The following is a 14,235-nucleotide window of genomic DNA, read 5'->3' on the forward strand; positions in this document are numbered from 1 at the left end:
TTATTTGCATGCGTCCGCGGCCCCGCCCGGGGCGGCTAAAGCGACGTGTCCTTGTCCCCCGTGGGCAGCCTCGGCGCGTGCGGCAGCGGATCCCCAGGTAACCCGGGAGCTGGGAACTCGGGTGGGGCCGCGGGGAGGGAACCCAGGGGCAGGACCTGGCGGCGGGGTTGTGGGGGTTCGGGGGAAACCCGGGTGGGGGACTTCTGGTTCTGTCCGGAGCCCCCACGGGGGCCATCGACGTGGTGGGATTGGGGGCTGCCGCCAGGCCCTGGCCATTGCCGACCTCTGACCTCCACGGCTGCCCCATATCTGCAGCGGTTCTGGCCCCAGTGCTGTCCCTGCACGTGTCACGTCCAGCGGGGCAGGACAGCGAGAGCCTGGTGACTGGAGTCACTGCCCGCCCACGGGGCGAAGGAGTCAGTGCTGCCTCCGGCAGAGGCGCCCCCTAAGCTAGGGTGGGGGACGCATCTCAGGGTGATCTAGGCAAAGTGTCAAAGGTCACTAAGCTCAGGAGGCACTGGGGGGCAGTGAGGGGCATGAGGCCAGAGGAAGATCTAGGGGTCAGGGTGAGTCACCCAGGGGGAAGGTGGACGCAGGGACAGGGACAGGTTGCAGAGGTCTGTATGAGGTAAAGCAGGGGCGTGGGGTGGGGTCAGCCCAGGGCTAAGCGTGTGAACAGAAGGACCTCCAGTCGTGGAGCGCCACCCCCTGCCCCTGGTACCATTGTTGTCAGCAAGTAGGAAGCTGCCGGGGACAGCCCCCCAGCGGGTCCCCTGGCCATGTGGGGGCGACCACAGAGTGTCCTGTGTTCCGGATTTCAGCTCCAAGGGCCTCACCTCCCCGCCGCCACCTCCTGGGACGGCCAGTCCAGGGCCATGAAGACCAAGAACCGGCCCCCGCGGCGCCGGGCCCCGGTGCAGCACACAGAGGCCACCCCTGGGGAGGGGACGCCAGAGGGGTCCCTGCCGAACCCGGGGCCAGAGCCATCCAAGGGTCTGCGGAGCCGGCCAGCCCGGGCCGCAGCAGGGGCGAGGGGCGAGGGCGGGCGCAGGCGGCCAGGCCCCTCGGGACCCGGTGGCCGTCGTGACAGCAGCATCCAGCGGCGGCTGGAGAGCAACGAGAGGGAGCGGCAGCGGATGCATAAGCTCAATAACGCCTTCCAGGCCCTCCGTGAAGTCATCCCGCACGTGCGCGCCGATAAGAAGCTCTCCAAGATCGAGACACTCACACTGGCCAAGAACTACATCAAATCACTGACAGCCACCATCCTGACCATGTCCAGCAGTCGCCTCCCGGGCCTGGAGGGGCCGGGCCCCAAGCTCTACCAGCACTACCAGCAGCAGCAGCAGCAGCAGCAGCAGCAGGCAGCCGGGGGCACGTTGGGGGCCACCGAGGCCCAGCCCCAGGGCCACTTGCAGAGGTACTCCACGCAGATCCACAGCTTCCGAGAGGGCACCTAACGCCCAGCCCTGGGTGGGGGTGGCAGTGGCCGCGGCTGCCCGGCCTGCTCCTCCCAGCCCCAGTCCCTCCAAGCCCCGAGCCCCAAATGGGCGGGGACACCCCACAAGGACACGGCCTCAGCCGTTCCATTTTCCCCCGAACATTCAGCCGTTTCCCTGGAGCAATTTTTCCTGCCCCACTGGGGACCAGCCAGTGGCCTAGTTGAGGCTGTGGCCCTGGAGAGCGGCGTGAGGCCCAAACCTCTGGGTAGGGCCCAGGCAGATCCGGATTTTTCATTGAGCCAGGCAGTCTCCTTGAAAAAGAGACTCCTTGAAAAGGAGGAAAAGTTGAAAAACCTCCTTAGGCTTGGCACCAACGATTCTTCACCCTGGCTTCCTCCAAGGCAAGGGGAGATCCCAGGAAAAGGGTTACCTGCAGGTTTTCCGAGGCCAAGGCCCCAGCATGGGACCCCCACCTCCAACCTTCATTGTAGGGCTACATGGGGCCTGGGCTCAACATCCGCATTGGGGTAAACTGAGGCCTGGGACAAGCCCGGCAGAGCCCAAGGCTGCTCAGGGAGTGGGGCCAATCTGAGATGGTTGGAGCTGCCAGAAAATCTAATCAGATGACCTCAAATCCATCCTCAAAGGTTGAATAGTGGGGAGGGGCTGGAGTCTCTTCCTCCCTCCTCCCGAGTGGGGGCTCCTGGATGTGGTGACCCCAGGCTGTGCCTGGTTGTGGAGGGTCTGGGACAGGGTGTGAGGGGCGCTGTGAAGCTGGAGCAGGGGGGAGGGCTGGGTGTTCCTGGTGCAGCCCTTCTGGGCACGGGAGAGAAGCCCCAAGGCCCTTTCTTGCTCCCCAAGAGCGGCTCTGAGGCCTCCTGCTCAGCCCTGGCCCGTGCAGGGACCAAGTGTGCCCCACCCCAGCCCCCGCCACTGCTGTTACTTATTCTCACTGCTGTGGGGTTATCATATAATTGGCACCACGCTGTGTCTGTAGGACATTACGATGTGCTTGGGTCCTGGTCTGAGTTGGCAGCCCGTTGGGTCTCTCTGCCTGGTGGAGCCTGGGGGTGGCAGGTACATCCCTTCCCCCACCCAGGTACTTCATCCTCATGGCTGGGCCTGGCGGCTTGGCACGCCTCTGCTGCCCCAAGCCCAGCTTCCTTCTGCTGCGCATTCCTGCCCCACTGGCTCGGCCGGACTTGGCCACTTGGCTCTCCCCTCCCTCGTGCCTCTGCCCAGAGATGTCCTGAAGGCCCTCAGGGCCAAGCTGGGCCAGCGATGTGGCTGCCACAGCTGAGACCAAGGGCTCTGGTTGGCCCATCCCCACCAGGTGGCCTTGCCCTCCCCAAGATGGGGGTCGTGGCGCCAAAGGCTGCATGCACCAGCAGGCTTGGGGTCACGCCTAGCCACATAAGGACACACGTGATACCCTGAGTATCTGGCATTGACAGCTTCAGGCCTGATTTTCCTGGTCAGGGCCCCTTAAGGTGGCCCGGGCACATAGGTCTCATTTCGATGAGACTTTATCAGAGGCCTGGTCTGGTCCTGGCCCTACCGCCCCAGCTGTCCTTCAGCACAGCTCGGGGTGGGGACTCCAGGATGCTGGGTCTGCCCCTTGGGAGGGGGCAGTCTGGAAGGTCAGGGTGATCCACCACTGCGGGCTGAGATTGGATGCAGGTGGGAGCTTGGGACAGCGAGAGCTCGGGGCTCCCCTGCTGTGGGACACCTGCCCACGGGGACTCACGATGACAAGGACCTCACCAGCGGGGGCACTCAGGTGCTACAAACCTGGCAGCTCGTTTCCGGCTGAGCCATGGCCAGAGCAGGGCTCAGTCCGCCCCTGAACTTGCTGAATGGACCGACGAGCTGAGCCCGAAAGCCCAGAAGAGCCTCGGTCCAGGAGACGAAGACTGGACCCGGTGTCCAGCACAGCCCAGGGCTTCCCGGGGGGCAGCAGAAACGCCTGGGGGTCACCGCCTTCAGGACAATGGCCTCAGTGGCTCTTTCTGCCCTGAACTGGCACCCGCACCTCCTCTGCTTCCCAGAGGGTGACCTGGGCCGAGCAGCCAGTCCTTCTTCCCCTGAGGCCAGAGGGGACGCCCTGTGACCACATCACACAGGATACTCAGTAGCCATAGTCTCACTTCGGGGTGTCCAGTGTTTCGAGGAGGAGAGGGGACAGGGGCCAGGCCCACTCCCCTTGGCCCTCCTCTTGGACCCCAAGGCCAGGCTGGATCTTTTTATCCTGTGGGGAGACCCTGCCTCGGCCATCGGGCTGAGTTCCCTCAAGTCCCCGCATAAGCGGGTCAGAGACCCACATGCCGTCCCCCGGGGCTGTGGACGCACCCACCCTTCCGCAGACAGGCGCCCTGAGAGCTCCGGAGGCGCGATCCCCATCCCCACCCACAGAGAAGCCAGAACCGCGATTGTTGCGTCTGGGAAAACCCGCCGGAGCCGCACGGCCCGTGCCCCCGCTGTAATCGTGCTGAAAATGATTCTCAAATGACCCAAACTGGCTCTTATTTTTTCTAATGGCCCTTTCAAAGTATTCATGAAATTGACACTGTGTCATAAAACAAAAATAAAAGATTTCACGGCAATGTCTGCTTCAGGCACGCAGGGAACCACACGTTTTAATCAATCAGTGTTATCGATAAAAACACCAGGGCATGGACACTCCGGGGAAAATATTTATTGAGTAAAGCATCTGAGGAAGTGATGCTGGGCAGGTAAACAGTTGGTGCTCAGCAGCGAGAGGACGCGTTGCTCTGCCGTTCTGCAGGGTGACACCCTCCCGGTACCTCGCTGAGAGCCGCGTGCAGACACGGCAGGCCGCAGCAGAATGCACAGGTCAGTGTTGTAGGGGAACAAACCGTAATGCCCAGAGAAAACCTGATAGAGAAATGTAAACAGACAGGACAGGGTGGTTCCGGGTGGCCGCCACCGTCAGGACCTTCCCGTGATTGATCTGAGAGCCTCCCAGCCGGCGGCACTGCGACCCACTTCCGGAAACACCGGAACAGCAGGTCTGTCAGATGCCGGCGGACGGGGCCCCAGGGAGACCTTTCTCAGCATCAGCTTTTGGGTGACAAACCCCATATTGTACAAATACAACGGAGCCCCTGCTGACAGTGAGACCAGGACCCTAGGAAGGTTGGGTGGTGGCAAAGTCATCCCCTCTCCAACCGAGCAGAGCCTGAGGTTGGGCTCTGATGACCTCCCGGGCAAAGGGTCCAGGTGGAGGAAGCAAACCCCCAAATGGAGCACAAAGGGATAAAAAGCAGCTGAGAGACTGCTGGATGGGTCGGGGCCACTTGGCCGATGCTTTCCGCCTCGCCTGGCCAGGCCGAGCTCTCGCCACGGGATGGAGGGTGACTGTGCGCCCTGCTCCATGTGCAGGATGGGCTGAGGGTCTGTGTGCACACCCCATGGCCACCGCTGACGGACACAGTCCCGCTCCCCGCAGAAGCCGACAGTCTGCACCCCCGACAACATGATCTGATCCAAGAAGCCCCTGTCCGGCAGCATGTCTGCGGAAGGGGCCGAAAGGGGGTTGGTGACGGTGACTGTGCACACGGACACTGCCTCCAGCCACGGGGCAGCCTCTCGTCCTCTCCCAGCCTCCTGTCTGGTACCCCGGGCCCCTCAGGGAAGAGAACGTCCTATCCAATCCCTTCCACTCCAGTGTTATTTCCAATCTGCTGTCTCCTTCCTTCGTTTTTTTTTTTTTGAGATGGAGTCTCACTCTGTCGCCAAGGCTGGAGGGCATTGGCACGATCTCAGCTCCCGGCAGCCTCTGCCTCCTGGGTTCAAGCGATTCTCCTGCCTCAGCCTCCCAAGTAGCTGGGATTACAGGCGCCCGCCACCACGCCCAGCTAATTTTTTTTTTTTTTTGTATTTTTAGTAGAGATGGGGTTTCACCATGTTGGCCAGTCTGGTCTCAAAACTCTTGACCTCAGGTGATCTGCCCACCTCAGCCTCCTAAAGTGCTAGGATTACAGGCGTGAGCCACGGCACCCGGCCTCCTTCCTTCACTTTTGAAATGAAAGCCTCTTTGCAAGTCCTGCTCTGAGAAATGGTCACTGCATGTGGTAAAGAGGCCCTGAGCCCCACGGCCGTCTCTCTTGGTCAGGGGTGGCGGGGCCCAGGTGCTGTCTGAGATGCCGGCTCCGGAGGGCTCCCTCCTGGGCTCTGCTGCCCCAGGGCCGGTGTTCCTGGAGGGCTCCAGGTTCTGGGTTCTAGTCCTGGAAAGGCAGGAGGGAGAGGGGAAGGGAAGGGTGGGAGGGGCTTCTGGGAGGTACAGCTCCCACCCCATGCCCCACACCCCCAGGGCTCCTCGCAGACGGGGACATGTGCAGGAGTGTCTGTGGAGCTTCACATTTCGGGACCGTCTCAACCAGTGCCTGTGAAGTGGCCGCAGCCTTGGGGCCAGGTTCCCTCCAGAGTCCACCAGGGCGACATCGTTCTCACGGTACACACTTCAGCACAAGAATGGCTCAGCCTAGATCCCCCAAACTGGGCACTGTCCCTGCGTCTAGGTGCGTGGGGGCGCCTCAGCAGCAGATGGGGCCATGGGCCTCTGGCAGGGTACTTGGATCCTGCTCCTGGGACGAGCTGCGGGGGGCCCTGGTGGCATTGGCCCGGACAGAGATATGGTCCCAGCCTCCCTGGAAGGAGAGAGCTGCGTCACCAGGGGACTCGGGGACTCGAGGATCCTGGAGGGGCTCTGCCTGGGGGCCTCCCTCCAACCCAGACCCCGGGTCCCAAGGGATAGTCCCACAGGACACAAGGTGACCACACAGCCCCAGACCATGGCTCCCACTCACCCCGATGCCGTAGTCCCAGCCATGGCCCTTGGGCTCGTGGGGCTGCACGCCCGTGCGATGACACACCGTCCCCCGGCTCAGGCTGTGGCTGCCCTGCACTTTGTTGGCGATCACCCAGACCTGGAGCACACACCCCATGCAGCTCTCAGCCCCAGCTGCTGTGGGACGGCTGGGCACGGGATGGGGGAGACCAGAGAGGGAACCAGAGCACCCCAAGCGCCCGATACCCCCTGAGCACCCCCACCTGGTCCAGAGGCCCCACGGACACTCGGCACACGTTGTTGGACACGTGCTCCCAGCTGGAGCCCTGCGGGTAGCTGGGCGTGATCCCCTGGCGATACCACAGGTTTCCTGGGGAAAGAAGCCGTGAAGATAAAGGGGAAGACCTTCCCGGCCCCTCCTGCCCGTGCGGCCCAGCAGCCGGTGGCCAGGCCCCGCTCTAACCACTTCGGGGTTTGGGAAGCTGCCGGGGAGGCAGGAGGGTCCTGGCCCCTGAGTCAGGGCCACAGCCTCGTCCACTGCTCCACACTCAGGAGCCTGGGCTGCAGCCAGCTCTGCCTTCTGCACACTCAGGGCGTCCCCCAAGCCTCATAATCGCCCTATTGTGCTGGGCACGGCCGGCGTCCTGATCCTCTTTCTGCTGAGGCAGAAACTGTGGACAAGGGAAGCCCTAGCCAGAGCAATCAGGCAAGAGAAAAAAAGAAAGGGCATCCAAATCGAAAAAGAGGAAGTCACGGTGTTTCTGTTTGCCCATGATAGGATCAAATACCTAGAAAACCCTAAAGACTCTTCCAAAAGACTCCTAAGTTTGACACATGAGTTCAGGAAAGTCTCAGGTTACAAAATCAATGCACACAAATGAGTAGCACTGCTACATGCCGGCAGCAACCAGGCTGAGAATCAAATGAACCCCTTTTACAACAGCTGCAAAAAATAACACAAAATACCTGGGAATGTATATAACCGAGGAGGTGAAAGATCTCCACAAGGAGAACTATAAAACACTGCTGAGAGAAATCAGAGATGATAGAAACAAATGGAAATGCATCCCATGCTCATGGATTGATGAGTATGGGATGAATCAGTGGAAGAATCAATATCATGAAAATGACCATATTGCCCAAAGCCATCTACAGTCAATGCAATTTCTATTAAAATACTGTCATCGTTTTTTACAGAATTAAAAAAAAAAAATCCTAAAATTCATATGGAACCCACAAAGAGCCTGAATGCCCAAAACAATTCTAACCAAAGAGAACAAATCTGGAGGCATCACAATACTGGACTTCAAATTATACTACAAGCCTACGGTAACAAAAACAGCATGGCACTGCTATAAAAATGGACACATAGCCCACCCCCGGCCAATGTATTATAAACTAGTTGATACCTAAGTAGTTTTTGGGGGATGATATATTACTTACACATTTTCTACGTAGTAAATATGTATGTGTATGTGCGTGGGTGTGTATCTGATTATTTTGTTGGAGTGATTCCTAGGGTTTGGAACTGTTTGCGCCAAGTTTATGCAAAAATCTACATTTTTGAGTAAACTCCCCATGACTAGAGTAAGTTTCCCCAGTATTTGAGAATTCTTCACTTCCCAAAGCTGTACAAACATCAGATAATCAATATTTGTAAGGATCGATGATGTAATTTATAATGAAATTGCTTTCTCAGTTATTAACGTTAACTGTATCGTCTTCATGTAGCCTTATAACTCATTTGTGCTATTCCATTTTCCTCTGGTCCTTTTATTTTCACTTCCCTTATAATGTTAGTCTCTTTGTACTGATTTCTGTAGAGTTCATTTATGATTAAAGAGGATAACATTTTGTCTAGAATGACAAATATGTTTTTTCTCATTCATTTTACTGTGGTGTTTTATTTTTTGGTTATACAGAAGTTGTATATTGAAATATAATCTTGTTCTGTTTTATGAAAAAAAAAATAGACACATAGACCAATGGGACAGAAGAGAGAACCAAGAAATAAAGCCAGATACCTACAACCTACTGATATTTGAGCAAAAGGAGTCATCATCAGAGTAAAGAGACAACCCACAGGATGGGAGAAAATATTTGCAAACTATGCAACTGACAAAGGACTAAGAACCAGAATCTAGAAGGATTCAAACAAATCAGCACACACACACACAAAACCAATAATCCCATCCAAAAGTGGTCAAATGACATGAATAGACATTTCTCAAAAGAAGACATGAGGCCGGGCGCGGCGGCTCACGTCTGTAATCCCAGCACTTTGGGAGGCTGAGGTGGGCGGATCACCTGAGGTCGAGAGTTCGAGACCAGCCTGACCAATACAGAGAAACCCCATCTCTACTAAAATACAAAATTAGCCGGGTGTGGTGACACATGGCTGTAATCCCAGCTACTTGGGAGGCTGAGGCAGGAGAATTGCTTGAACCCAGGAGGCAGAGGTTGCAGTGAGCCGAGATTGCATCCACTGCTTTCCAGCCTGGCAACAAGAGCAGAACTCCGTCTCAAGGAAAAAAAAAAAGAAGATATGCAAATGACCAATAAACGTATGAAAAAATGCTCAACACCACCAATCATCCGAGAAATGCAAATCCAAACCACACTGAGATATTAATACCATTCGATTTCTGCAAGACTGGCCATTATTATAAAGTCAAAAAACAACAGAGCCAGGCACGGTGGCTCACGCCTGTAATCCCAACACTTAGGGAGGCAGAGGCGGGTGGATCACCTGAGGTCAGGAGTTAAGAGACCAGCCTGCCCAACATGGCGAAACCTTGTCTCTACTAAAACTACAAAAAAATTAGCTGGGCATGGCAGGCACCTGTAATCCCAGCTACTCGGGAGTCTGAGGCAGGAGAATCGCTTGAACCTGGGAGGTGGAGGTTGCAGTGAGCCGAGATCACGCCACTGCACTCTAGCTTGGGCAACAAGAGTGAGACTCCACCTCAAAAAAAAAAAGAGATTTTTTTAATGGTACATTTTATTTTTTATTTTTTTATTTTTATTTTATTTTATTTTTTGAGACAGAGTCTTGCTCTGTCACCCAGGCTGGAGTGCAGTGGCGTGTCTTGGCTCACTGCAATCTCCTCCTCCCAGGTTCAAGTGATTCTCCTGCCTCAGCCTCCTGAGTAGCTGGGACTACAGGCACTTTGGGAGGCTGTCACTTACGCGCCACCACTCTTGGCTAATTTTTGTGGTTTTAGTAGAGATGGGTTTCACTAAATTGGCCAGGGTGGTCTCAAACTCCTGACCTCAAGTGATCTGCCCACCTCGGTCTCCCAAAGTGCTGGGATTACAGGCATGAGTCACTGTGCCCGGCTAATTTTTGTATTTTTAGTAGAGATGGGGTTTCACCATGTTGGCCAGGCTGGTCTCAAACTCCTGACCTCAAGTGATCTGCCCACCTCGGTCTCCCAAAGTGCTGGGATTACAGGCATGAGTCACTGTGCCCGGCTAATGGTACATTTTAAAATGACTGAAAGAGGGCCAGGTGTGGTAGCTCACACCTGTAATCCCAGCACTTTGGTAGACCGAGGTGGGTGGGTCACCTGAGGTCAGGAGTTCAAGTCCAGCCTGGCCAACATGGTGAAACCCCACCTCTACTAAAAATATAAAAATTAGCCAGGTGTGGTGGCCTGTGTCTGTAACCCTAGCTACTTGGGAGGCTGGGGCAGGAGAATCACTTGAACCCAGTAGGTGGAGGTTGCAGTGAGCGGAGAGCGCACCACTGCACTCCAGCCTGAGAGACAAGAGCGAAACTCCGTCTCAAAAAAAAATAATAATAGTAACTAAAAGAGTATAATTGGATTGTTTGTAACATAAAGGCTTGAGGGGATGGATACTCCCTTTCCCCTGCTGTGATTATTATGTATGGCATGCCACATTATGTATCAAAACATCTCATGTACCCCATAATATACACACCCACTCTGTACTCACAAAAATTAAAGTTTTTTTTTTTTTTTGAGACAGAGTCTCACTGTGTCATGCAGAACATGTTGGCCAGGCTGGTCTCGAACTGCTGACCTCAGGTGATCCGCTGGCCTCAGCCTCCCAAAGCGCTGAGATTACAGGTGTGCGCCACCACGCCCAGTCAAAACATTAAACATTTTAAAAAACAGCAACTTGCCGTTCTCATCCAGGGCGTACACCGACGTCTGCCCCACAGACACCTGCTTCAGCCTCTGTCTCGGCGGGGACGGGATGTGGTACCAGCAGTCACCTGAGAAGGGGAGGCTGACTCAGGCACGCGGCCACCTCCTGCTCATGTGGGCCAGGTGGGGCTGAGGGCCGCGGTCCCCAGCTGCCTCTCGGATGTGTAGCCTGGTGTCGGCTGTGGGCCACACAGAGCTGAGCCGTGCGCTGCCATGCACCCAGCACCATGCCTGGGGCTCTGGAAGCCGTGGCGGGCTCTGACGGACTCATCTCACCAGCGCAACACAAAGGCTTCCAGGGCAGCGCACGGTGGGGACCCGGCCTCAGGGGCTGCCCCCCTAACCTATCCCTGTGTGGAGGGCAGCTGAGTACCAGCGTCCCCATGTTGGACACTGGACATCTGGAGAAAAACAAGCCAGCACAGGCCGTCCTCCCAGGCGACCACCAGAGTGGTCACTGTGGAGTAGACCCTGCAGGGCCAAGACACAGGGGCCACCCTGGGAAGCGCCAGGCAGGCCTGGCTCCGGCTGCCCCATCGCCAGGGTGACCACCTCCCAGTCAGTCCCAGTGGGAGGGGGACACGGCTTCTGGGGGACCCTGGCCCAGAGGGGATGTTCGGCAAACGTCAGCTTGGACGGAAGGTGAGCACTGCAGGGGCTCCTGGGGCGTGGCACTCACCGGCCGGCTGTGAGGGGTACACGGAGCCCCGGTAGAAGGCGGAGCCGTCCCTTGCCACAGCCCACACCTGGTAGCAGGCCCCGATGGAGATGGAGGCGAAGGGCTGGTCGGTGCCAACGTGCAGCCAGGAGGAGCCCTGGGGACGGCGAGGAGGGGTGCTGAGATCACCAGGGCCCCCACCCCCAGGGCCCCACCTCCAGGCCCAGCAGAAATGGGCCTAGCGGTTGGGCAGCACGGGTGGCTGGGGGACAGCCGGGAGTCACACAGCCCCACCCGGCCTGATCTCGGTGCTTGTTGAAATCCTGGGCGCATCTCATCCTCCTGCGAGCAGGGAAAGCGCCCCTGTGGGCGTGTGCACCTCACCGGGGTGCTGACCACCAAGGACCAGGTGCCAAAGAACCATGGTGTCCCCTGGGCCCACCTCTGTCACCCCTGCCCCACTGGCCTCATTCCTGGGCCAACGGCCCCAGGGCACAGGGACCCACTTGGACCACAGACAGTGTCCACTGGTCCTAGGGGCTTGTCCTGAGCAGGGTCCCAGCCCAGCCGGTCTCCAGAGGAAGGAAGAATCTGGCCCCGGCACTCACCGCGGGGTTGAGCGCCGACACGCCCAGGCGGCACAGCACATCCCCCTTGTCACTGATGGCCCAGAGGGCAATGCTGTGCCCGCTCCCCTCGGCACCCGGGCTCTCCGGGATGATGGACACGTCCCTGAGGGCGATGGGGGGCACCTCCAGCCAGGGCCCGCTGGTTACCAGCTTGCATTTTCTGTACAGTGGAGAGCGGACACAGCCCAGGGACCCCAAGGTGACCGCCAGGCTCCAGGCTCCAGGGCCTCTCCCCCTGGAGCCAGGAGGAGGAAAGCAGTCAACCCTGGGGTGGCTGGAAAGAGGGGCCCAGAGGTGGCCTCCCCGCAACCCCCACCCCACCCAGCCCGGCCCCACCCCACCCCCAGCCAGGCGGCATTCTCTGTCCAGCTTACAGGTGGAGCCTGCCAGTGACATTTCTCTTATTTGTTCATGAAAACAAACTCTTCTGAAACCAGAGAGCACTGGGAGCCTGCGGGCATTTCCTGGGCTGACATTTACTTAGATTCAGCTTCCCTCTTCACTCTACTCCCCACTGCTTCTTCCCTTGGGACTGAGGTCAGAGGCCAGATGTGGCCCGGGGTGCGGGGAACCAGAGCTCCCTCAGGGCCGGCTCCTCCAGGAGTCTGACCATAACGGTCACCCCGCAGCCCTGCCTCACCTGGCCCAGCACCTCCTCCTCACAAAATCCTTCATCGTTTTGGACCCATGGTATGAGCTGCAAGGAGGAAGAAGATGAAATCAGGGCCACTTCGTGGAAGTTTCTGGAAAGGGACCGTGCACGTAAACATTCTTGTTCTACCCGTTACAGGGCATGGGGACTGGGTGGAAGCCACGGACGGGGTTCAGAGGAGGAGGTGTCACCACGCGTGGCTCTTGAGAGACGTTTCCTGGCTGCCCCGGCAGGGTCAGGGCTGAGTGCAGCCCCAGGGACCTGCAGGGAGGGCCTCCCGGGGGTTGGGGCCTCCCAGGCACTGAAGGCTCCCTGGGGAAGGGGGTCCGGTCCTCTCTGGGGCTGGAGCATAGCAGTCACCTGTCAGGGGTCGGCTAAGGGGACTCAGCCCTCCCCTCCCCAGGCCCCATCAGAGCCCTTTTGGGGAGCAAGAGCCCTCGGTCAGGGTGAGGCCCGAGGCTGAGGGGAGGGTGGTCCAGGAGGCCTGGCGGTGGCCGACGGGATGGTCCCGGTCTGCTCAGAAGCCACCTGGCTCTGGGCCCCAGCTCAGGCTGTCCTGGCTGCATCTTCCAACAGGCTGAGACTGTGCCATGAAGGGTCTGCCCACACCGTGCACCTGCGCCACCAGGGTCCAGGGCCTTGGGACGGGCACTGCATCTCTCTGAGGGGCTCACGCTGCCCCTTCAACTGACATCTCGTGTTGGCCCCCCATCACTCAGGGCCTGGCTCAAAGCCCCCAAGAGCTGAGACCGTCCAGGCCACTCGCCCTCCTCAAGCCCCTCAGTCTGGTGCCCCGGGTGCCACCATCTGACCCTCCCAGAGCCCGTGCCTGGCACAGCAGGGATGAACATGGCATGGGGGAGTCATGGCGCTCCTACCCGTGCCACGCACAGAGGCCAGAGGTGCCATGTGTGCAGGGAACATTCTCCTGGGCCCCTCCCAGCCCCTCCGCTGGCCTCTCCCCCTCCAGTAGCGGGGCTGGCACCAGGGGTCTGCTCCTTGGCCAGGCCTAGGGTGCAGGGTTCAACCTGGAAGAGCAGTGAGGACGGAGGCCACACACTGCAGGGCCCTGACGCTCAGGACCTGGCCCGAAGGCCCTGCGCAGGGAGAGGCTTACGCAGGGAAGTCGCTGGCGTACTGCCACCCCTCCTGGTCCGTGCCCCCCGGGACGCTGAAATCCACGAACCAGTCGGAAACCTGGGAGGAGTGGGTCAGTGAGGATGGGAACCCCCAAATCCAGAGGGCAGTCAGAACACTCGAGGAGGGGCGAGGAGGGGTGGGAGGGCGGATTCCCAACCCCCCAGGGGGCAGCGGGGCCTCACCCAGGCCCACTGCAGGGACGGGGGTTTTGTGCCAGCCTTGGTGCACTCCTGCAGCCCCGAGGCATCGCTCCACATGTACCGGTCCGTAGGCAGACCCCTGCGACAGGACAACAGGGCGGGTGACGAGGGAGACTGGGGAACCAACCAGCTCACTCAGACACCCCCATAACACCCTTGGTGGCAGCCCCACAGGGAAGCACTGAGCTCCAGTCTCAGAGCCAGCCGCCTCGAGACGCTCACACTGCTAAGAGGTGACAGCCTGCTGGGCACGGCGGCTCATGCCTGTAATCCCAGCACTTTGGGAGGCTGAGGCAGGGGAATCACCCGAGGTCAGGAGTTCGACACCAGCCTGGTCAACACGGTGAAACCCCGTCTCCACTAAAATATAAAAAATTAGCCAGGTGTGGTGGTGGATGCCTGTAGTCCCAGCTACTTTGGAGGCTGAGGCAGGGGAATCGCTTGAACCTGGGAGGCGGAGGGTGCAGTGAGCTGAGATTGCACCACTGCACTCCAGCCTGGCAACAGAGCAAGACTTCGTCTCAAAAAA

General features: G+C 58.5%; 2 protein-coding genes across 2 annotated transcripts in view; one reads left to right on the forward strand and one right to left on the reverse strand.

Moving 5' to 3' along the window:
- The first annotated feature begins 51 nt into the window (after positions 1–51).
- On the forward strand, positions 52–1,534 carry BHLHA15 (basic helix-loop-helix family, member a15). The gene is made up of 2 exons (XM_011956984.1): positions 52–97; positions 822–1,534. The coding sequence occupies exon 2, from the start codon at positions 876–878 to the stop codon at positions 1,458–1,460; it is 585 nt and encodes a 194-aa protein (XP_011812374.1). The 5' UTR covers positions 52–97; positions 822–875; the 3' UTR covers positions 1,461–1,534.
- A 2,513-nt stretch (positions 1,535–4,047) lies between these two features.
- The window catches only part of TECPR1 (tectonin beta-propeller repeat containing 1), a 45,782-nt gene continuing 35,594 nt past the window's right edge, over positions 4,048–14,235 (reverse strand). Inside the window, exons 17-25 of the mRNA XM_011957010.1 lie at positions 13,689–13,785; positions 13,484–13,563; positions 12,355–12,411; positions 11,694–11,874; positions 11,107–11,242; positions 10,403–10,495; positions 6,516–6,622; positions 6,272–6,391; positions 4,048–6,112 (exon numbers count right to left, since the gene is read on the reverse strand). Of these exons, the coding sequence (XP_011812400.1) occupies positions 5,999–6,112; positions 6,272–6,391; positions 6,516–6,622; positions 10,403–10,495; positions 11,107–11,242; positions 11,694–11,874; positions 12,355–12,411; positions 13,484–13,563; positions 13,689–13,785 (985 nt within the window). The 3' untranslated portion in view covers positions 4,048–5,998. The remainder of the gene's footprint in view (positions 6,113–6,271; positions 6,392–6,515; positions 6,623–10,402; positions 10,496–11,106; positions 11,243–11,693; positions 11,875–12,354; positions 12,412–13,483; positions 13,564–13,688; positions 13,786–14,235) is intronic.

The sequence above is a fragment of the Colobus angolensis genome, unplaced genomic scaffold (assembly GCF_000951035.1).
Source record: "Colobus angolensis palliatus isolate OR3802 unplaced genomic scaffold, Cang.pa_1.0 Scaffold43, whole genome shotgun sequence".
NCBI lineage: Eukaryota > Metazoa > Chordata > Mammalia > Primates > Cercopithecidae > Colobus > Colobus angolensis.

What these genes read in the sequence shown, in the direction of transcription:
- BHLHA15 (XM_011956984.1), top strand. Translation starts at nt 876, where the DNA reads ATGAAGACCAAGAACCGGCCCCCGCGGCGCCGGGCCCCGGTGCAGCAC.